General features: G+C 31.2%; 1 protein-coding gene across 1 annotated transcript; it reads right to left on the bottom strand.

Moving 5' to 3' along the window:
- Nucleotides 1–15445: 15445 nt before the first annotated feature.
- LOC110691636 (cytochrome P450 81D11-like) lies at nt 15446–18850 on the bottom strand. The gene is made up of 2 exons (XM_021868590.1): nt 17987–18850; nt 15446–16185 (listed from the first exon to the last, which is right to left on the bottom strand). Exons 1-2 carry the CDS (start codon nt 18848–18850, stop codon nt 15562–15564), a joined length of 1488 nt encoding a protein of 495 aa, XP_021724282.1. The 3' UTR covers nt 15446–15561.
- Between the last annotated feature and the right edge of the window lie 968 nt (nt 18851–19818).

Here is a 19818-nt window from a genome sequence, read left to right as displayed (position 1 = left end):
CAGCAAAGTCCACATGAATCATATCCTCCGAACCACTAAAATTTGCATCAATATTCACATCATTCGGACTACCAAAAGGAAAAATATCTTCGACAAATTTCACATCACGAGAGACAAAAAATTCCTTTGTTTCAAGATCAAATAGCTTCCATCCCTTTTTCCCGAATGGATAACCCCACAAAAACACATTTACGACTCCTACTAGCAAACTTATCCCCCCTCGTCTTTTGATTGTGTGCGAAACACAGACAACCAAAAGTACGAATAGCACCAAAAGAAGGAGGTTTATTAAAGAGTATTTCGAAAAGAGTTTTATTTTGTAGGAAAGGAGTAGCTAGGAGTTCGATTAATCAAGTGAGCTGCGGCTAAAACGCACTCACCCCAAAAATAAATAGGTAGTTTGGCTTGGAATCTTAAGGCTCTACCGACATTCAAAATGTGTTTGTGTTTTCGCTTAACTCTCCCATTTTGTTGAGGAGTCCCTACACACGAGGTCTGAAACAAAATACCAGTTGCAACAAAATAATCTCTCAAACAATTAAATTCTGTTCCATTATCACTTTGCACAATTTTAATTGTTTGATTAAATTGTCTATCGACCATAGCATCAAACGCCATAAACATCTGAAAAACTTATGTCTTATCAAGCATCAAATAAATCCAAACAGCCCGGGAATAAACTTCAATAATGGTAAAAAAAATAACGAGCACCACACAATGAGACATGTCGATATGGACCCCACAAATCACAATGTATTCTTTCAAAAATTCTAGTAGAATTATTTTCACTTAGAGGGAATTTGTCTCTAGGTTGTTGAGCACGAAAACATACTTCACACCCTTTAGATAAATCGCTTTTATTATTGCTAATATGAGGAAGCAACTTAACTACTTTCTCCGAAGAATGCCCCATTATTCTGTGCCAGAGCTCCAATTCTGATGTAGCTTCAACCACAGACACACGTTGCATATCATCCAATTTGCTAAAATAATATAGTCCGTCTCGCCGAAGTCCCGTTCCAATCAGCTGCTTTAGTCGGTCCTGTACAGCACACATATATGAGTTAAATTGAACATGAACATTTAATTGATCACTAAGTTGAGTAACAGAGATTAAGTTGCAATGAAGATTAGGCACAAAAAGAACTCCAGTTATTGTGATTTTATCGGACAAGAGAACGGAACCCTCCAAGGTAGCAAATACACGTTCACCGTTCGGTAAGCCAACCGGACATTCGATGATGTGTGTGGAAAACATCCAAGAACTATTGCCGGTAACATGATGGGTTGCTCCGGTATCAATAATCCCACCCGAATTATCAAGTTTATCATGGAGTCGATTTTCAGTCTCCTTCCATTGTGCCGAACCGAGGAGAAAAGTCGAAATATTATGACCCGATAGTGTTTGATCATCACCGGCCATAGGAAATTAAAAAAAAAATTTAACCTGCTCTTGATACCATGTCAAATTAGAGAGAAAATATAATTGTGTGGCTTGCCTTCTCATTAATCGTTCATGAAAATATATAGATTTACAACCTCTAATAGTCTAACCCTAGAATAAAAGATAATTCTAGGAGAATATAAAGTTAACTAAAAATATACATGAGATAATATTCTACCAAATCAAATAATATTTCATCATATCCCAATAGATAGTGTATGTAGAAGGAAGTATCAAATCTGGATTATTTACAACTCCCATTTCATAATGTTCTTAATATACGAGTATTTTGTAGGTGTTTGTTTATTGCAACACATCTACTTTATTTCATTTATTTATTGCAAACTCTTTATATCAATGAATATTTCATCTATCATACATTCAGGTGTACTATGCATATAAATATATAATACATAGGGTGAATTAGGGTCGATTCCACATAGAAAAGGTTGTTTAACAATCAACTTTTACCAATGTCCAATGACAAAACTAAATAAGAGATAAAATGATGGATTTATTTTATTTATTTATTTATTTATTGAAGAATGATGGACTAATAACTATGTAAACTGAAATATCAATTACGAATTAATTAATGGAAAAATTGATGGGAATAATCCCACCTTTTGAGCATCGTAGATTAATAATCCCACCTTTGGGATTCTTTTTAATAATCCCACCTTTGATATCAATCCGCTGAAAATAGTCCTAGGTGACCAGTAACCGGTTGAAGATGTATTTTTTTTTATTTAAGTTTATTTTACACGTGTAACAATTTGATTTGTCCAAAATTTTAAAAAAAATAAACATTAAAAAATCAAATAAAAAATCCCACCACCACCACCAACTGAGTTTCAGCCACCACCATCCCCACACACCACCAAAACCTAGCCCAAAACCATCGCCCAATCCAGCCCGAAACCACTGCCACCAAGACACCACTGTGGCACTGCGCCGACTAGGAACCAAACCCAGCCAGCCTAACCCCAAATGCCCTTCGAAAAATCACCACCCACCAAACCAATTAACCCCTTCGAAAAATTGCAACCCCTTCGAAAACTGCGTGAATCGAGATCAGGGAAGGACAGAGAGGTCGGAATGGGGGATAGGGAAGGCTGACGCGACCGGAAAAGGGATGGAGGACGGTGAGGGGTTGGTATCGCGACGGGATCGAAAGGGGTTTTCGAGGGGAGGGGGCTGGTGGTGGCTTGCTTCGCTTTTGTTGCGGAGCTGGGTTTACGAGGGTAGGGGTGAGTCGCGACACGGCGCTGGAGCAGGAGCTGTCGTCGGAGGTTGGGTGCCGGAGTCGTGGGGCTGGTGGTGGCTTGGGCAACTGGTGGGTGGTGGGTGGTTTTATTTTTATTTTATTTTTTTCTTATAAAATACTTCACTTTTTTAAAATTTTATTTTATTTTTATTTTTTTAACCAATCATAAGCCACCACGTGTCAAGTAACTTGTTATAACAGGTTACTTGACCGGTTGGGACTATTTAAAGTGGATTGATATCAAAGGTGGGATTATTAAAAAGAATCCCAAAGGTGGGATTATTAATCTCCGATGCTCAAAAGGTGGGATTATTCTCATCAATTTTTCCTTAATTAATAATGAAAAATATCTTGAATTAAGTATCACCACTAGCAAAATCAATACAAGACAAATACCTACTCCAATCAATCAATTATATGTTCACAAGGAAAAGTAATCCCTAAATGATACCTAATAAGGTTCCTCTCGAGTTATCAATGACTTCCCTTATCACGATCAAGCCTACTCTCGTGGAATCATACCAACAAAAAAAAGATTTTTTTGGCTCTCTTGTGTCGTGAGACTAGATATTTTGGTTCTCCTTGTGTCGTGAGATGGAGAATATTGGTTATCCTTGTAATGTGAGACAGAGTTTATATTGGTTTTCCTTGCGTTGTGAAATAAAGGTTTTAACTACTCCATGAAAAAAAAACACACGAAAAGAACATTGTATACGAAAATAAAGTAGACAACAACAAAAAAAAAACAAAAAGATTCTCTCCTTGATTTAAATTAAGGGATTGACTTGCTATTTATATTCCTTGATTTAATGAATTGAGTTATTATTTACATTCTATATTGATAGAATATTTTTGGTGAACATGATTTTGATTTTTTTGGTATAAAAAGGAAAATTAATTTTATATAGAGAAATAAACAATGGTAAAATTTGAATTTCTAAGTGTTTCAACACGCAATTGTGGATCATATTATCGTTCTGATGGATCTTTTAATATAAAGATGTAGTTGAAAAACTAGTTGTTGAGAGAAAAGGTATTTTTTTTAGTATTTTTTTTAAAAAAATATATATATATCTATTTTCTTTTGTTTTTCTGTTAGTTTATGAGGTTGAAGAAGATATTCATCAAATTATAATGAAGGTTCTTTTATCATTTCTTTAATAGATATTTATATTTTTCTTTGGAATGAAATATGTTCTTTGAGTCTGGTCATGTATTCTTTAAGTCTGAATTATACGCTCTTTGTTAAATTACAAATTATGTTATTTAAGGTATGTAGATTAAAAATGTTATTTTGGTTTCAATGATTCAAATTATATGCTCTTTTTATTTGAAATTTTGTTCTTCTACGTTCTTGTTCACGTCGTTGGTTTCAACCTTTATGTTCTTTTATATTATCTCTTATATTTTGGAAGGTTCTTGTTCTTTTTTATTATTAAGCTTGTATGTGTTTAAATTTTTTATATTTTATCTCTTATGTTCTTTGGATTTGACCTTTAATTGAATATCATTGATTAATTCTATATTTTTTGAATATTAATTATTATCTAATTGTGTATTTTTTTTTTCAGGTATCAAGATCATGAAGGTTGATGACTATGCTCTTTTGAAAACTCTTTAATTACTAAGCTAAAGAAAATTCGTAATATCAATGAAAAACATGATTTTATGTAGTAATAAACATTATTTATATTTACCTAGCTTGATCCAAAGACAAAACTTAAAAAACATTTCATAAAAAGCAATGAAAATTAAATTATATGATGATAAGGGTACATTATGTTTTCAATCAAAGAGCATTAACGTTTAAAATAGTTTATTTAAAGATATAATAAATATCATTATACAAAAAATGGTCTGGATATATGAAAGGTACATATTGTTAATAGTTAATTATACATTACAAAAAAATATATAGTACATCATTTTTTTAATAAAGAACATCATACAGTTATACAAAGAATATTTCAATATATACGTGTGACCATCATTATATTTATATGAATATCATAGCAAGATATTAAAAATAAATAAATTTGACGAAAAATATGATTGATTATTTTATATAATTTTAAAAAGAAAAGTAATGTAATAACATATTTTAGAAACTACAATTTTAAATTTAGAATTTTTAAAATTCAAAAATGAAAACTTGAATTACTTTTGGGAAAATTTTTGGAAAACTGAATATTTATAAATGATTTGACATTATAAAATGCAAGGTAACTGTCAATAAGTGATTATCTAAGACTTTTGGCTTTTTAAAATTATTGTGTCTTTATATTTTAATGTCGTGTTCTTTTATAAATTATGATGTATGTCCTTTACAATTATAAGTTATGTTCATTCTGCTTTGATCCAGGTGTGTCGTGCACATGATGCATCTAAGTGTACAAACAATCAATTATATATATCTTTTACTAAGCCATTTCAACCATTTCAATAACCTAAACACTTTTCCTAGCCCCAAATCCATCATAAACCTTAACCCGATTTTTCATATCTTCAACCAAAATATCCAGCCGTAGTTCTGGACCATTATGGAGTTAGTAATTATGAATAATAAATGGCCAAGTTATAACCTTCATGAATGGAATCTTTATTACCTTTAGTTTGTCCCTAGCCTTTTAAATTAAGATAACAAATGGGGTGTAAGTTTTTTATTAATATTGTGTTTGGGGTCCAACTTTTTTTTTTTTACTTTGTGTTTAGGGTCTAGGTTAGAAGTTCTAGTGAGTTAACCTTAGTTTAACTCACTGTTAACATCCATTATATATATATATATATATATATATATATATATATATATATATATATATATATATATATATAAAGTTAAACCCTTGTAAAAAAGTTAGACCCCTAATCTAATAAATTTAGGCCCTTAATGCATTTCATTATAGAAATAGCTAATAAATTTCATACCAAAATTCCAATCAACCAATTAATAATAATAACGAATACAATGTCAATACATAAACCACTTTACCAAATTAATTTAATTATCTAAATTACTTTAAATAATTCATATGCTTTTTATTAAAAAAAAATGCTTTATTTTATTTGAAAAAACACTTTTTTTTATTGGAGACAAAAAAACACTTTTATTAAGCACAATTTCTTATATGTGGTTGGACACACGGTGTGGTCAGCCACCATGGGAGTTACTTCGTCAGTGTTATGGGGGTAACTTGGTCATTGTTATAGGGGTTACTCGGTCAGTGTTAAAAGGGTTACTCGATCAATATTATTGAGATTACTCAGTCAATATTATAGGGGCTACTTTTTTATTTTACAAGTGGCCTTATGGTGTGGCCAGCCACACACAAGACGGGTTGTTTATTAAGCTAAAATCATACAAAATGATAAATTATGTTAAAGAAAACCTTATTTTATTTTAAACAATATTTTATTTTAGTAATACTTCATATGTTTTTGTAATTGTGAATATATATATATATATATATATATAATAAAAGAATTAATATCATAACACTAGTAGAAAAATTCACTTTGGCACCGAGTCATTAGCACTGGTTATTAAAAACTGTTGGCAAAAAAATTAGGCGGGAGGTAGTATAATAGAAATGACACCGGTTCAAACCAAACCGGTGCCAAATTAGTGAAATGGCTCCGATGGGGATCCTTACAAAAAAAAAGGCCTTAATTCTTTTGATATAAAACCCTCAAACCCTATCTTTCTCTGATCTTTCATTCTCATCTATCCCTTTCTCTTTCTCTTCCTCTTCCGTTCTTTCATCTAATCCTCCTCTTTCTATCGCTCTCTCATCCTTTCCTCTTTCTCTTTCATTCATTTCTGGGTTCAAGGTTATTATAAGCTCATGAACTCAGAAAAAAAAAACCTTAGTTATTCAAGGTTCTACAAAAAAATAGCTCATTTCAAGCTAAGTTTGGATGATTCGAGGTTAGGGTTTCTGGGTTTAATTATTTATGTTAAATGCCTTGATTTTTTTTGGGTTTGATTGTTGTAATATTGTTTGAAATTGATGGGTTTAATTGATTTTGAAATTTCTAGGGTTAATTGAGTTTAGAATTTTCTATGTTTAATTGATTTTTGAAATTTTTGGATTTAATTGATTAGTCTGGTTTCTGGATTTAATTGATTTCAAAATTTTCAAGAATTTTATGGGTTTTTTTAGCCGATTTTTTTGGGTTTTTTCGAAGATTACTGGTTTTTTTTTATTATTTTGTTCGTGAATTTTCTGGGTTTTTTTAGGCGATTTTTTGGGTTTTCATCCTTTTCTCTTTCTCTTTCATTCACTTCTGAGTTCACAAGTTTTCTAGGTACATGCATGACTTTTTTTTTTAATTATTATTTTGAGTTCGTGAATTTTCTGGGTTATTTTAGTCGATTTTTTTTGGGTTTTCATCCTTTTCTCTTTCTCTTTCATTCATTTATGAGTTCACGAGTTTAAAGGTACATGCATGAGTTTTTTGGGTTTTTTTTTCACATTTTATTGTGAGTGTTATTAATTTTGTTGTTTTAATTGATGCAGGTATTAGTCTATGACTCCACATAGAACAAGGATTCAAGACTTTGATTTTGGAATATTGATTTTGATGTTGTACTTTTTTTTGTATTGTACAATAACAATTTAACGTTGATTATATTTCATTGTCTGATTATATTTCATTGTAAATTTTTTTTTTTTTTTTGTATTGTACAATAACAATTTAATATTGAATATAATGTGATTATATTTCATTGTCTTATGCGCTCTTGTTATATTGATTGTGATGTTGTATGCCTTATATTTCATTATCTGATTTTAAGTGCAAAAGGCAAAAGGAAAAAAAAAAAAGAACAATTTATACCTGAAATGGCACCTGTTACTTTAATACAACAAAAAGGGGTTTTTCTACGTTATAACCCTCTAACTTTCCGTTTTCTACGATGTGCCCCCCTTTTTGGGAAATCTACATTATAACCCCAAAATACATTTAGTTTCTATACGGTAACCTTGTCGTTATCCTACCGTTAACAAATTCTGTTAGTGGGACCTACTCTCCACTTAATGAATATTTTTTATCGATTTGTGTGTTAAAAATTGTCCCGTGAAAAGGTTTTGGGGGCTATTTTGGTCCTGAACGTTCCTGAAGGATCCAAATTGAGCTCATATTTGGCAAAAAAAATGACGCAAATTTCTTGTTTTACGTATCAAATACGTAAACATGCAAATCGAGATTTTTTTAGTATGCATTTATGTTATTTTTTTGCTAAAACTGAGCTCAATTTGAACCCTCAAGGACCACAATAGCCCCCAAACCTTTAACAGGACAATTTTTAATACGCAAATCGATAAAAAATAATTATTAAGTGGAGAGTGGCTCTCAAAAATGGTATTTGTTAACGGCAGGACAACGACAAGGTTACCGTATAAAAACTAAATATATTTTGGGGTTACAATGTAGATTTCTCAAAAAAAAAAAGGGGGGCACACCATAGAAAACGAAAAGTTAGTGGGTTATAATGTAGAAAAATCCAAAAAAAAAAAAAAACCCGAGAATAGTTTTGCCACCGGTTAACTGGTGCCAAAAATCAATTATAACATCAGTTAACCGGTGCCAATATTAAATTTTGCCACCGGTTTTGAACCAGTGGCATTTGTTGTATGAATTGGCATCCCTCAAATACTCAACGGTTCAAAACCGGTGCCTTAGGGGGGTTTTTTAAACCGAGGCCAAATTGACTTTTTCTACTAGTGTAATTATCTACAAGATAACTTTTTATATTTTGTTAGTTGTATCCGAATTCACTAAAATAAGGGTGAGATAAAAATCTCCAAATTTTTCACAATAACAGAATATGTAAGTTTTGCATTAAAAAAATTAGATTATTTTTTTAATATTGAAATATAAGTTTATAAAATAATATTCATATTTTATTAAATTCATTTCAAATTTGAGTTATATTTGAAGATTTACGGAATTTTCACCATATATCACTGAGTTTAAGCTTAATTCATCGTATACCACCAAAAACTTTCTAATACACCATATACCACTCAATTATTGTATATTAACATGAAATGCCTTTTTGGCTAACTGTCGTTAGTGAGTCGTTTGGGGTAATTTACCATTTCACCATGTACCAGTTTATGTAAAAGTTTTTTCACCATATACCATGTTTTAAAAGTTATTTCACCATTTACCCATTTTTTGGAAACAGTAATATTTTCAAAAAAACTAGTCGTTGAACACTAATAACGGCTAGTTTGTTTGTTATATAAATGGAGTGTTTGAGGGATTCACGTAGTAGTTCATACTTCCAAAAGCATTTCTAAAAGATGTCCACACACTCGAGATCATCATCTTCCTCTTTCGATTTTTCGTATGTAAAAGTGCTCTTTTACCAAAATATAGCTAAGAATTCTCCCCTAATATCTTTAATTGTCAATTAGAAAGATATAAAAAGGTTAATAGTTTAAAAAAATAGCTAAGAATTCTAATGCATATTACTTTTAGCAATGATACTTTAATTACAATAATCATTTTAACGCTACAAATACAATAACCAAAAACATAAGTACTCCTGTATATTTTAATTGATTGCTATGTCTACTATCTTTTGTTGTCTTGCTACTCTTCTCTTGAGGTCCTTCAATTCTTGCTTCAACAAGCTCTCACCTCCATACAATTGCGTGTCTATCCCTCCCCTGTTTTGATTATCGTAACCCGATACGACATTTTGTTCCACATAACCCTTGCACCATCTGAATGTCTCACATACATCACACTTATAGTACAACCGTTGTGGATTTCTTGCCGAATCTGAGCTCCTTATTGCAAACTTCCTACCACAACAACAAGCTTTGTTAGGCACTTTTACATACGAAAAATCGAAAGAGGAAGATGATGATCTCGAGTGTGTGGACATCTTTTAGAAATGCTTTTGGAAGTATGAACTACTACGTGAATCCTTCAAACACTCCATTTAAATAACAAACAAACTAGCCGTTATTAGTGTTCAACGACTAGTTTTTTGAAAATATTACCGTTTCCAAAAAATGGGTAAATGGTGAAATAACTTTTAAAACATGGTATATGATGAAAAAACTTTTACATAAAATGGTACATGGTGAAATGGTAAATTACCCCAAACGGCTCACTAACGACAGTTAGCCAAAAAGGCATTTCATGTTAATGTACAATAATTGAGTGGTATTTGGTGTATTAGAAAGTTTTTGGTGGTATACGGTGAATTAAGCTTAAACTCAGTGGTATATGGTGAAATTTCCGGAAGATTTATTATTAGTTTAATTCTTAGTATTATCATCAATTTTACACTTATAATTAGTGATGCGAGAGCATAGACACTACTTTTGGGCCATATTGACTCTTGTTGACTTGATCAAGATCGGAAAATATTTGAGCTTGATTGGATTTATTTATAGAAAGAGATGATCTTGGCTCCATTTTTTATGGTCAAGTGGATTTTATTGGACCCCCAATTTACGATGAAGAGAAAGACTTCAAGCTAGATTGTGCTCCACCTCATGAGATATCATACGCTCCGTCTCACATTCCTCCGGTTGATGATCCTTATTATTCAATTGGATTAAGCGTTGCTAAAAGGAGATAGATTTTGTTTTTGTGATAGGTTTTGTAAACAATGTTGTCTATTCTTGTTTGGGAAATTGGGACAAAATTGCTCATAAGATTGATAATAGGATCATTATGTGTGTTGGTACTTTTCCTTGGTTGTGCTTTGTTTCTTGTCAGGGACAGTTATGTAGGAGGATTAAGAGTAAGATTGGAGTTGCCGAAGGTGGATATAGCTTTGTGGAAGTCGCTTTGGTTCCTTGTCATTTCACTCTTGGATTTGTTGTTTGGGTGTTTGATCCGGGAGGTCCGTTGATGATATTTCTTGGTTGCGAGTGATGTTTATTTGCTTTCAATAAATGACATCTCCATTCGTTAGATATGTCAGCTTGATGTTACCTCCTTGATGCGAGAGCATAGACACTACTTTTGGCCATATTGACTATTGTTGACTTGATCAAGATCGGAAAATATTTGAGCTTGATTTGAATTATTTAGATGATTTTCCTCGTAAGTGGGATGTGACTTAGGTTGTATTTATTTAGTTACTATCTTGTTATTAATCCTAGCCTTTTATTTTGTATGGTTTAGATTTAATGAGGTTTAGGGTTTTATTTCGATCATGTACTAGTGCCTCCTTATAAAAGGAGTTACTTTATGATGTAATAGGAGAGACTTGTTTTGAATATTGAAATTATGAGAGATTTTTCTCTTCTTTGAGTTCTTTGTGATCTCTCCTTTGTGGTAAAATCTCAATCTTTATCAAACTTTGTGGTTGATTAGATTGAAACCCTTGTTTTTCTAGACTATGTGACTAGTGAATCAAGTTATTTTGCTAGATAATCTTGGTGTTGATTATTTTAGCTTAGATCTTGATCCAAGATCATATCTTTATTTTTTCTTGCACTCAAAAACTCACAAAAATTCCTCAAAAATAGATCTTTGTTCTTCTTTTAATATCAATTAGTGAAAATTTTTCTACAAAATTGTGAAATATAACATAACTTATTTATTTTATTCTAAATTACATAGTTTTGAAATGTAGCTTGAATTATTACTATTAATGGACTAATTATCTAAATATGTATTTTAAAAGTTTACTATGTTTACACTGCAAAAAAAGTTAAATTAATAATAAAAAGTACAATATAGGAAATGATATCACTATAACTAAACAACACTAGATTTTTGTATAAAAAAAATAAATTAAAAAAATTGAAGGGTCCAAATTTTTTGATTGGTTTTTTTTTTTTTTGGTAAAGAAGAAAGATTTTTTTATTGGCTAACTAGAAGGGTCTAACTTTTTTGCACACAATTAATCAAATCTCACTAGAAAAACTAATCTAGACCCCAAACACTAAGAAAAAATAGTTAGACCCCAAACACAATAATTTCCAAAATGTTGGACACCATTTATGATCTTAACTCTTAGCCTTTTCGTGGTCGCCTTAAATAATCCATGAATGATTTACAAGATCCTTGCAAATATGTTAGGAGCTGCCTAATTTTTTTGCCCCCTTTACTAGTTAATTTCTACTTCCTATCACGTGTTAAGATAGACACATTCAAACGACACATATACTAGTATACTAGATTAAGCCTGTGCGATGCACGGGTTATTTGAATTTTTTAAAATAATTTATATATATTTTTTTTTCCCCTTTACTAGTTAATTTCTACTTCCTATCACGTGTTAAGATAGACACATTCAAACGACACATATACTAGTATACTAGATTAAGCCTGTGCGATGCACGGGTTATTTGAATTTTTTAAAATAATTTATATATATATATATATATATATATATATATATATATATGCTAAAATTTGTTATAGATTTAGATAAAATTCCTGATATCAAAAGATAATATTTTATATTTAATTAATTTAAACTGGAAAATCTCATTCGCCAATTTTGCTTACGTGTCATTTAAGTTATTTAATTTTAAAAGAAACTAATATACTCGTATTTAATTTGCTACTACTAAAATTTATTATCCTACGTGGCGCGCTGAAAAAATTAAATCTTATGTATGACTCTCTATAAACTCGGGAAAAAATTCTTCTTATATACTACCTCAATTACATATTATTTGCAACGATTAGACATTTTTCCTCTCTACTTTATGTCAAATCGTTGCAAATAATATGTAATGGAGGTAGTATATTGTAGACACCCAAATGTGTCTCCCCAAAACCAAACCCAGTGATGAATACCTTTCATGTCATTTGATTATCGAACTAAGCGAAAGTGTGAAAAGTCTAGTGATGAGGATGTTTTTATTAAAATATCTCTTCTTTCTATTTTTGAAAATATTTCTTTTCTTACCTTATTTATGAAAAACGTGCATTCCAGTTTATTTTGGTCCATGATAAGGGTCCAATATGGTGTAGTTGGATAGGACTTGAAAAGACCTTTTCCAAAGATATATTATAAGCCCAATTCCGATGAATAATGAGGAAGTTATGGCCAAAATATTAAACTGGGCCCGATTTGGTTTTTATATGCGGCCCAATGATCTAGAGGAGGGCCTATTATTAATTATCATTCCTAAATCTATTAGGATTGATAGTCTTCTAGAATAATCTAGAAGGTTCTCTTAAATCCTAATGGAGTTATGATTGATAATTATGTTTCAAAGAGTTTGAAATTGAATAAAACTACTCCTTTTTAGAATCCTTGTTTTATACGAAGTGGAATATATTCAGATTTTATTTTCGTGCCTCATAATATTTATCCAAATTTTATATGATCTTGAAATTATATTTCCAATGATATATTATAATATTAAATCCGAGTTAAAACGAAAAAGATATGAATGGAATATGAAACTCTATCCAAAACTGACACCCTTCCACTATTTCGGCCATATCTTTTTATCTACAAAATATTTTAATCTTATTTCAATTGGGTTGGAAAGTAGAATTCAAGAGATTTCCAACGACATATTATATGACTTATTTGGACTTCTGGATCAAAAGATATGATAAAAACAAAATCCGCAAAAGTTGTTTCTAGCGCCTGACGACAGGATTAGCGTCTTGCGCTAAGGCTTAGCGTCTGGCGCCACTCCTGGTGTCTGGCGCTAATGCTTAGCGCCTGGCGCTAATGTCTGGCGTTTGGCGCCACGCGAGTATTTGACGTTGCAATCGTGTTTTATTCTTTTTGAAACTCTGATTCGTTTTTTATCACATCCGGCTGATTTTCTCTATAAATAGCCTCTTAAAACCTCTGTTTTCAATCATCAATTTCCATCAATTCTTCTCACCAACTCTCATCAAGAATCTCTTGATTACTCTCTCTCTCTCTCTCTCCCTCTCTCTCTCTCTTTTCTAAACTAGCTTTTGCATACAAAATTCCGCATTCACAAGATCTAGAAACACCTAGCCAAGTTCGAAGTTGCCTTCGCCCTAGACGTTAAAGGTTTTAATTTCAAAGGGTTTAGTCCCAAATCTCTCTTTCAATTATTTAATTTAATTGTTTGATTTTATATTTTCCTTGAAGTTACTAACGTGTGTATTTTGTTACTAGCGAGGCATCCAAGTAAGTACTTTAATTGATTTATTGATATAGAAATCATGTTTAGGTTGTTATTATGATTCCTAGTGTCATGTTAGGGTGTTTTGATCTTCCTAGTATCATGTTTAGGGCAACAACTATAATTTCTAATATCAAATATGACAATTGTGATTCCTGTGATGCTTCCTATTTTCTTTCCTAATATTCATGTTAGTATCATGTTAGGGCTATATATTTGATCTTTAGTTTAGTGATATGTTAGGATTTGTTATTAATCTTGTTAGTATCATGCCTAGGATCTTGCTATTATTATTATGTTTTAGCATGATTATTTCAATTATGATTATGATGATTATGTTGCTTGATATTTATTGTTATTGCTTGATCACGCCTTTTATGCATGTTTAAAGGGAATTGGTACTTGTAATCACGCTTAGTAAGATAATTAATAATCTTGTTTAGGTTTAATTTGATTATAATTCAATTGATCGCCAATAATAGATTTGTTTGTGCATTAATATTCAACCAACATAGATTAAACAGGTTTAGGGTTAACCTATTGATTGCATGTTAGTCAGAAAGCGCACATGAATACGAGAAGAATAAAGTAGAGGCCTATTATTAGGGAAGGTTCGATCTCTTTTAGGTTGGATTTGTACCTTCATCCCCGAACTACCAGTCATGGTTCCAGACCTATTGGAGTTGACGATATCCTGGATCGTTAAGGGGTGTAACCTTCACCCCGTGAACGGTTTACAAGCTCCTAAAACTTGTTGGCGACTCTTTTGCTCTATCTTCTTTCCCTTTGGACGCCACCGTACTTAAGTGTATGATCACAATGGGGTTCAAGTTTGGGATAATGCTTGAAATATTCCCTACATATATATATTAGATTCATATATGAAATCAACATTAGTGTATAAATAATGTTACATTGAAAAATTTTAATTTACAACAAATTAAAAGATATAATATCTTGATCTGATATAGTTTTACAAAATTATTTTAAAAAATAAACATAGCAATTGATTTTCAGAAGTATATAAATATATATAGAGAAATATATAAATATATATAGAGAAATATATATTTAGATTATATAAAGAGTTGAATAGTTGATTTTTCATTGGTCATCACAATACCAATTCATTAATGCGTGTCTAATAAGAGTCATGTCTTTTCTTGTACTGATCCATTGGACCGCCCTATTTGTGATGATGATGAACCACAAATTAAGCACTAATGTGAGGGATACTAAAAACAAGTTAACAACTATAGTTTGTTACTCTAATTTCTCTACTAATAAAAATCTTGACTAGTACATGATTCCATGCCTAAGCTTGGGTTGATAAAAAAAAGTTAATAGTCAATTATGATCATTGAGTCAATATTAAATTGTGCAAATTAATTATCTTATTAGCTATGAGGCACGCACAATAAAAATAGTAATACTAATACGAGTAGTATTCTTTTCCTAATTTGAAATTATTAACCTGAAACTTGTTTTTTGTAAGGTGAAAAGAACGCAACCTTATTAACTCATATCTTAGTTTATATGATAATTTATTTAACAAACAAATACTTAGAAATAAGTGAAATAAAGTAAGTATATAAAAGGTCTTAGTTCGTTATTTAATTAACGGTACACAAGAACTTATAAATAAAGTCATATAAAGTAAAAGATAACATATAAATAGATCATACATCCAAATTTTAAAATAACATAACCCCTCAATATTACGAGCCAGCTAATAATAAACATAGTTAATTAACTTGGAGTTGAGCAACGACATCTACCATTGAAGACCTAAGGTGGCAAATTACCTCTGAAGGCTTTTCCTCATGACAAATATTGGCACCACTTTTCATTGTGATGTCTACTACTCCATCCTCAGGTGTTCCCCAATCAAAACATTGTATAAGTGTAGCCAAAAGCAAAGTGATGTTTCTAGTGGCAAAGGCGCTTCCGGGGCAAGACCTTCTCCCAATTCCAAATGGAAAAAATTTGTAACCTTCTGTCTCATTTGCAAACCTCTCCGGCTTAAACATGTTTGGTTCGTCCCATAGGCTAGGGTCCCTTTGTATTGCCCAAGCATTAACATAGAGCATAGTGCCTTTTTGTACATGGAACCCTCCAATAGTGCAGTCTTTGGACGAGAAATGTGGGAATAGCAGTGGTGCTGGCGAGAAAAGTCTTAAAGTCTCATTGACTATCCAACGAATGTAACTCAATTTTGGTACATCAGATTCGTCTACGAGTCTTCCTCTGCCAATGAGTAGATTAATCTCCTCCCTTGCTTTTGAGATTATTTCGGGGTTATTTATGAGGTTTGACATTGCCCACTCCACTGTTGAAATTGTAGTATCCGTTCCTGCTAATAGTTGCATCTGACATAGATAATCACATTTATTAATATATATGTGTGTAACACTCCCTCTGGTCCATTTATTATAATAAAAGGAAACTCTATCAATTCTTAATTTTTATTATTTCCTAGTATAACATTACCACATTTATTAATTTTAACGCTACATGTACAATATGCGATACAAATTTGCATTGTCAAAAGAATAAAGTTCACTTTGTCGGTTCAAAAAGGTTTCATCACAAAGCCATGTGACAGGCTGACAGCAAAATAAGTACCTTCTAACTTGTATATGTGGGGCCCTTATATTTGTTGTTTATTTAGTCTATACTTCAACAAATATTACACTCCCCCTCACATTATTGATGCTACATTAATGCATGTCAGTTTTTTATTATGAACCATTAGTCATCCTTACTTGTGATGATGATGATTGATGACCATAATTTAAGCTATAATGACAAGGGGATATTAAAAACGAACAACAACAATAGTCAATCTTGTCCTTACAAATAAATATTGCATTTACTACATCTTTCATAAACTAGGGATTCTTACGCGCGAGATGCACGAAGTTGCTAGCCCTTCGAGAAGAATTTTTACAAATGGTCTTTATGTCTTATAAATATTTGTACGATTTTATTATATCTATTTGTATATATATCCCTATTAACCAAGTCATCATACAATTTTTTACTCCAAAAAAAAAATGGAGAGACTAAATGATGCTTTAAATATTGAAATAAACACAAATAATTCATCTACTTAGCAAATTGAAGAGACAATTTTAAGGTTTTTGAATTCAATAGGAGCAAATATGTAAAAGAACATTTTTTAGGGATATAAATGCTCGTGCGCTATTTATAAGAGCTTTCTTAAACTTTTTATAAGGTAGGGAAATTGTGGCAAACTAGGATAAAATCTTTTGTTACTTTTTTTTTATCCTACAAAAATTCTAGTATGTTAAGGAGTTTACCTAAAGAATAATATTATCATTCTATTTATTTCCATTTTCTTTTTTGCTACTTTATTATTTCTATTCTCCACTAAGGATGTCAGTCTTAAATGAATATTCGCTAACCCGACTCACCGCTTTAAATAAATAGACGAAAACACAAATTAAATGGATTAGAAGCAGGTGATGGATGAAGTGGATGATGGATGTGGATGGTACTTTATTCCACCCATTAACCATCCACCTACCGTTTTAACATATATTAAATATTATATCTAAGAATTTTAATATAAAAATATTCAAGAAAATTACTTTTTTGTTGCAAATTAATTTTTACAAGCAATACATTGTGTCCTTTTGATAAATAAAATAGAGCTAAAAATTATTGTATTAATAACCATGAATAGAGTTTATGTGAATTTTTTCACTTTTAATATTCATCCATTAGGCATCCAAGCCACCCGTTGCATCCTCGGATGACGGACGGGCGGGTATGGATGATGGGTGAAATGGATGTGGATGAATATGGATGAAGCGATTAGAATAAGGGATGGATATGGGCGAAACTTCACCCGATCCGATCCAAATCCGATCCATTGCCATCTCTATCATCCACATCATTTGCCACATAAAATTTGTGACAACTTTTTTCCAAAATAATATTATTAATTTGTGATTTAAAGTAATATATTTTCCAAATAATTTTATTAGTTTGTGATTTAAACTAGTACATTATTAATGGCAGTACTCATTTTAGTATTAATCAAATTTATGCATTGAATTGACATGTACTAAGGTCAAATTGTCATGATTAATTACTTTTTATGGAATTAACACGTAATTCTAGAGGCAAAGAGAGTAATCTTACCAAAATGAAACTTTTGATGAATTCATTAGTGTAGCAATCAGGTTCAACTTCCTGCAAGTCTAGTAATTCTTCAATCAAATTTTTTGTCACAACTTCCTCATTATAAGATGATCTTCTTCTAACACTTTCTCTACTCTCATCAAGCAAATTTTGTAAATATTCATCTCTTTTCTTCCAAAGCTTTTTCAAATTTTTCTCAATCCCTCCGAAAGGTATCCACCTCAAGATGGGAAAGAAGTCACACATTGTCATGGGACTAGAGGGTATCAAATCCATATTTTCCCATGGCTTCTCATTTATTGTTCTCATCACAAAGTTATGCGCCACCCTTTTCAAAATATTATTTAAGTTCACTCTTCCAAATGCACCCTCAGACTCGGTTTGAAGCTCTAAGATCATGTTATGGATCTGAGCTTTTCGGGTGGAGCTTCCTTCATTAAGCTTACGAAAGGAAAACATAGTTAAGACCCCAACACGTCGGAGATTCCTCCAAAGGTCTCCATATGTGGACCATATGAGGATCGAGTAGTTGTATCCTAAAATCTCACCAACAATGGACTTAGGTCGATAAGCAAATACATTGTCGTTTTGGTTGAGACATTCTTCGACAGCCAATGGAGAAGAGACAACCAAAAGAGGCTGACATCCTAAACGAAGGGAGAAAATTGGGCCATAACGCTCAGAAAGGGTTTGCAATGTTTTGGGAAATGGGGGCTTGAGTAGGTGTAGGTGACCCCATATAGGAATTGATGGTGGACTAGGTGGGAGGTTCTTGTTCTCTGCTTTAAATGGTAGAAGGATTTTATAAAGGAAGATTATAATTGAAAAAAGAGATAGAAACAAGTACATTTTCTCAATTTCCATGGTTTTTATTCTATGAATGTAGGTGTTTGTGATAAAGATATTGTTACATTTTAAAGTGGAAGAGAGTATATATAGTCAAAAAGGCCAAAGGTCAAATAAAAAGATTCCATGGTCTTATGTGGTGGTCAAAGATGATGAGAATGCATGTGAGACATGTGGCTTGTAACATGTAAGGAAATAAAAATAAAATAATATTTATTAGGAAATTTAAGATTTTTAACATAAAATAAAGATATTTAAATGTAAGGAAATAAAAATAAAATAATATTTATTAGGAAATTTAAGATTTTTAACATAAAATAAAGATATTTAAATGTAAGGAAATAAAAGAAAATCTATATTTATTAGGAAATTAAAGATTTTCAACATGTAGCCTTCAAAAAAAAATTCTTAACATATATGGAAGATATTATTTAAACTTTTAGAAAGGATAAAATGAGATTATATCCTAATTTGATTATTTTCTTCATGTAGAAATATTTATTAAGGAAACACAAAATTGACGATCTTAAATTTCATTAATTGATAAACATTTAATTTTTTTGAATGGAAGTATTCAGGAAAAAATTTCAATAACAGTCGGTAAAAGACACATTTTGCAGGTTACAAACTTACAACCATCAAAGTTTATTTTTGCAAATGACAACAAAAAAGTCACCCAACATTTTAAACTACAACCAAAATTCAATTTTCGGCCACTTTCAACAGAATATGACTTCATTATATCAATAAATGATTCCAAATTAAACTAGTATTGACTATTGGTTAGGCGTTATTTTTATATCAATAAATGATTAATGACGTTATATTCTCATGAAAGTGGTTGAAAATCGAATTTTAATTGGTTGTAATTTAAAACTTTTGGTGATTTTTTGGTTGTAATTTGCAAAAGTTAACTTTGATGGTTGTAACTCGTAAAATAGATACTTTTAACGATTGTAACTGAAAAAAATTTCAAGTATTTTCTA

This window comes from Chenopodium quinoa, unplaced genomic scaffold (genome assembly GCF_001683475.1).
Source record: "Chenopodium quinoa cultivar QQ74 unplaced genomic scaffold, ASM168347v1, whole genome shotgun sequence".
NCBI lineage: Eukaryota > Viridiplantae > Streptophyta > Magnoliopsida > Caryophyllales > Amaranthaceae > Chenopodium > Chenopodium quinoa.
This window is presented reverse-complemented; position numbering and strand designations above follow the sequence as displayed.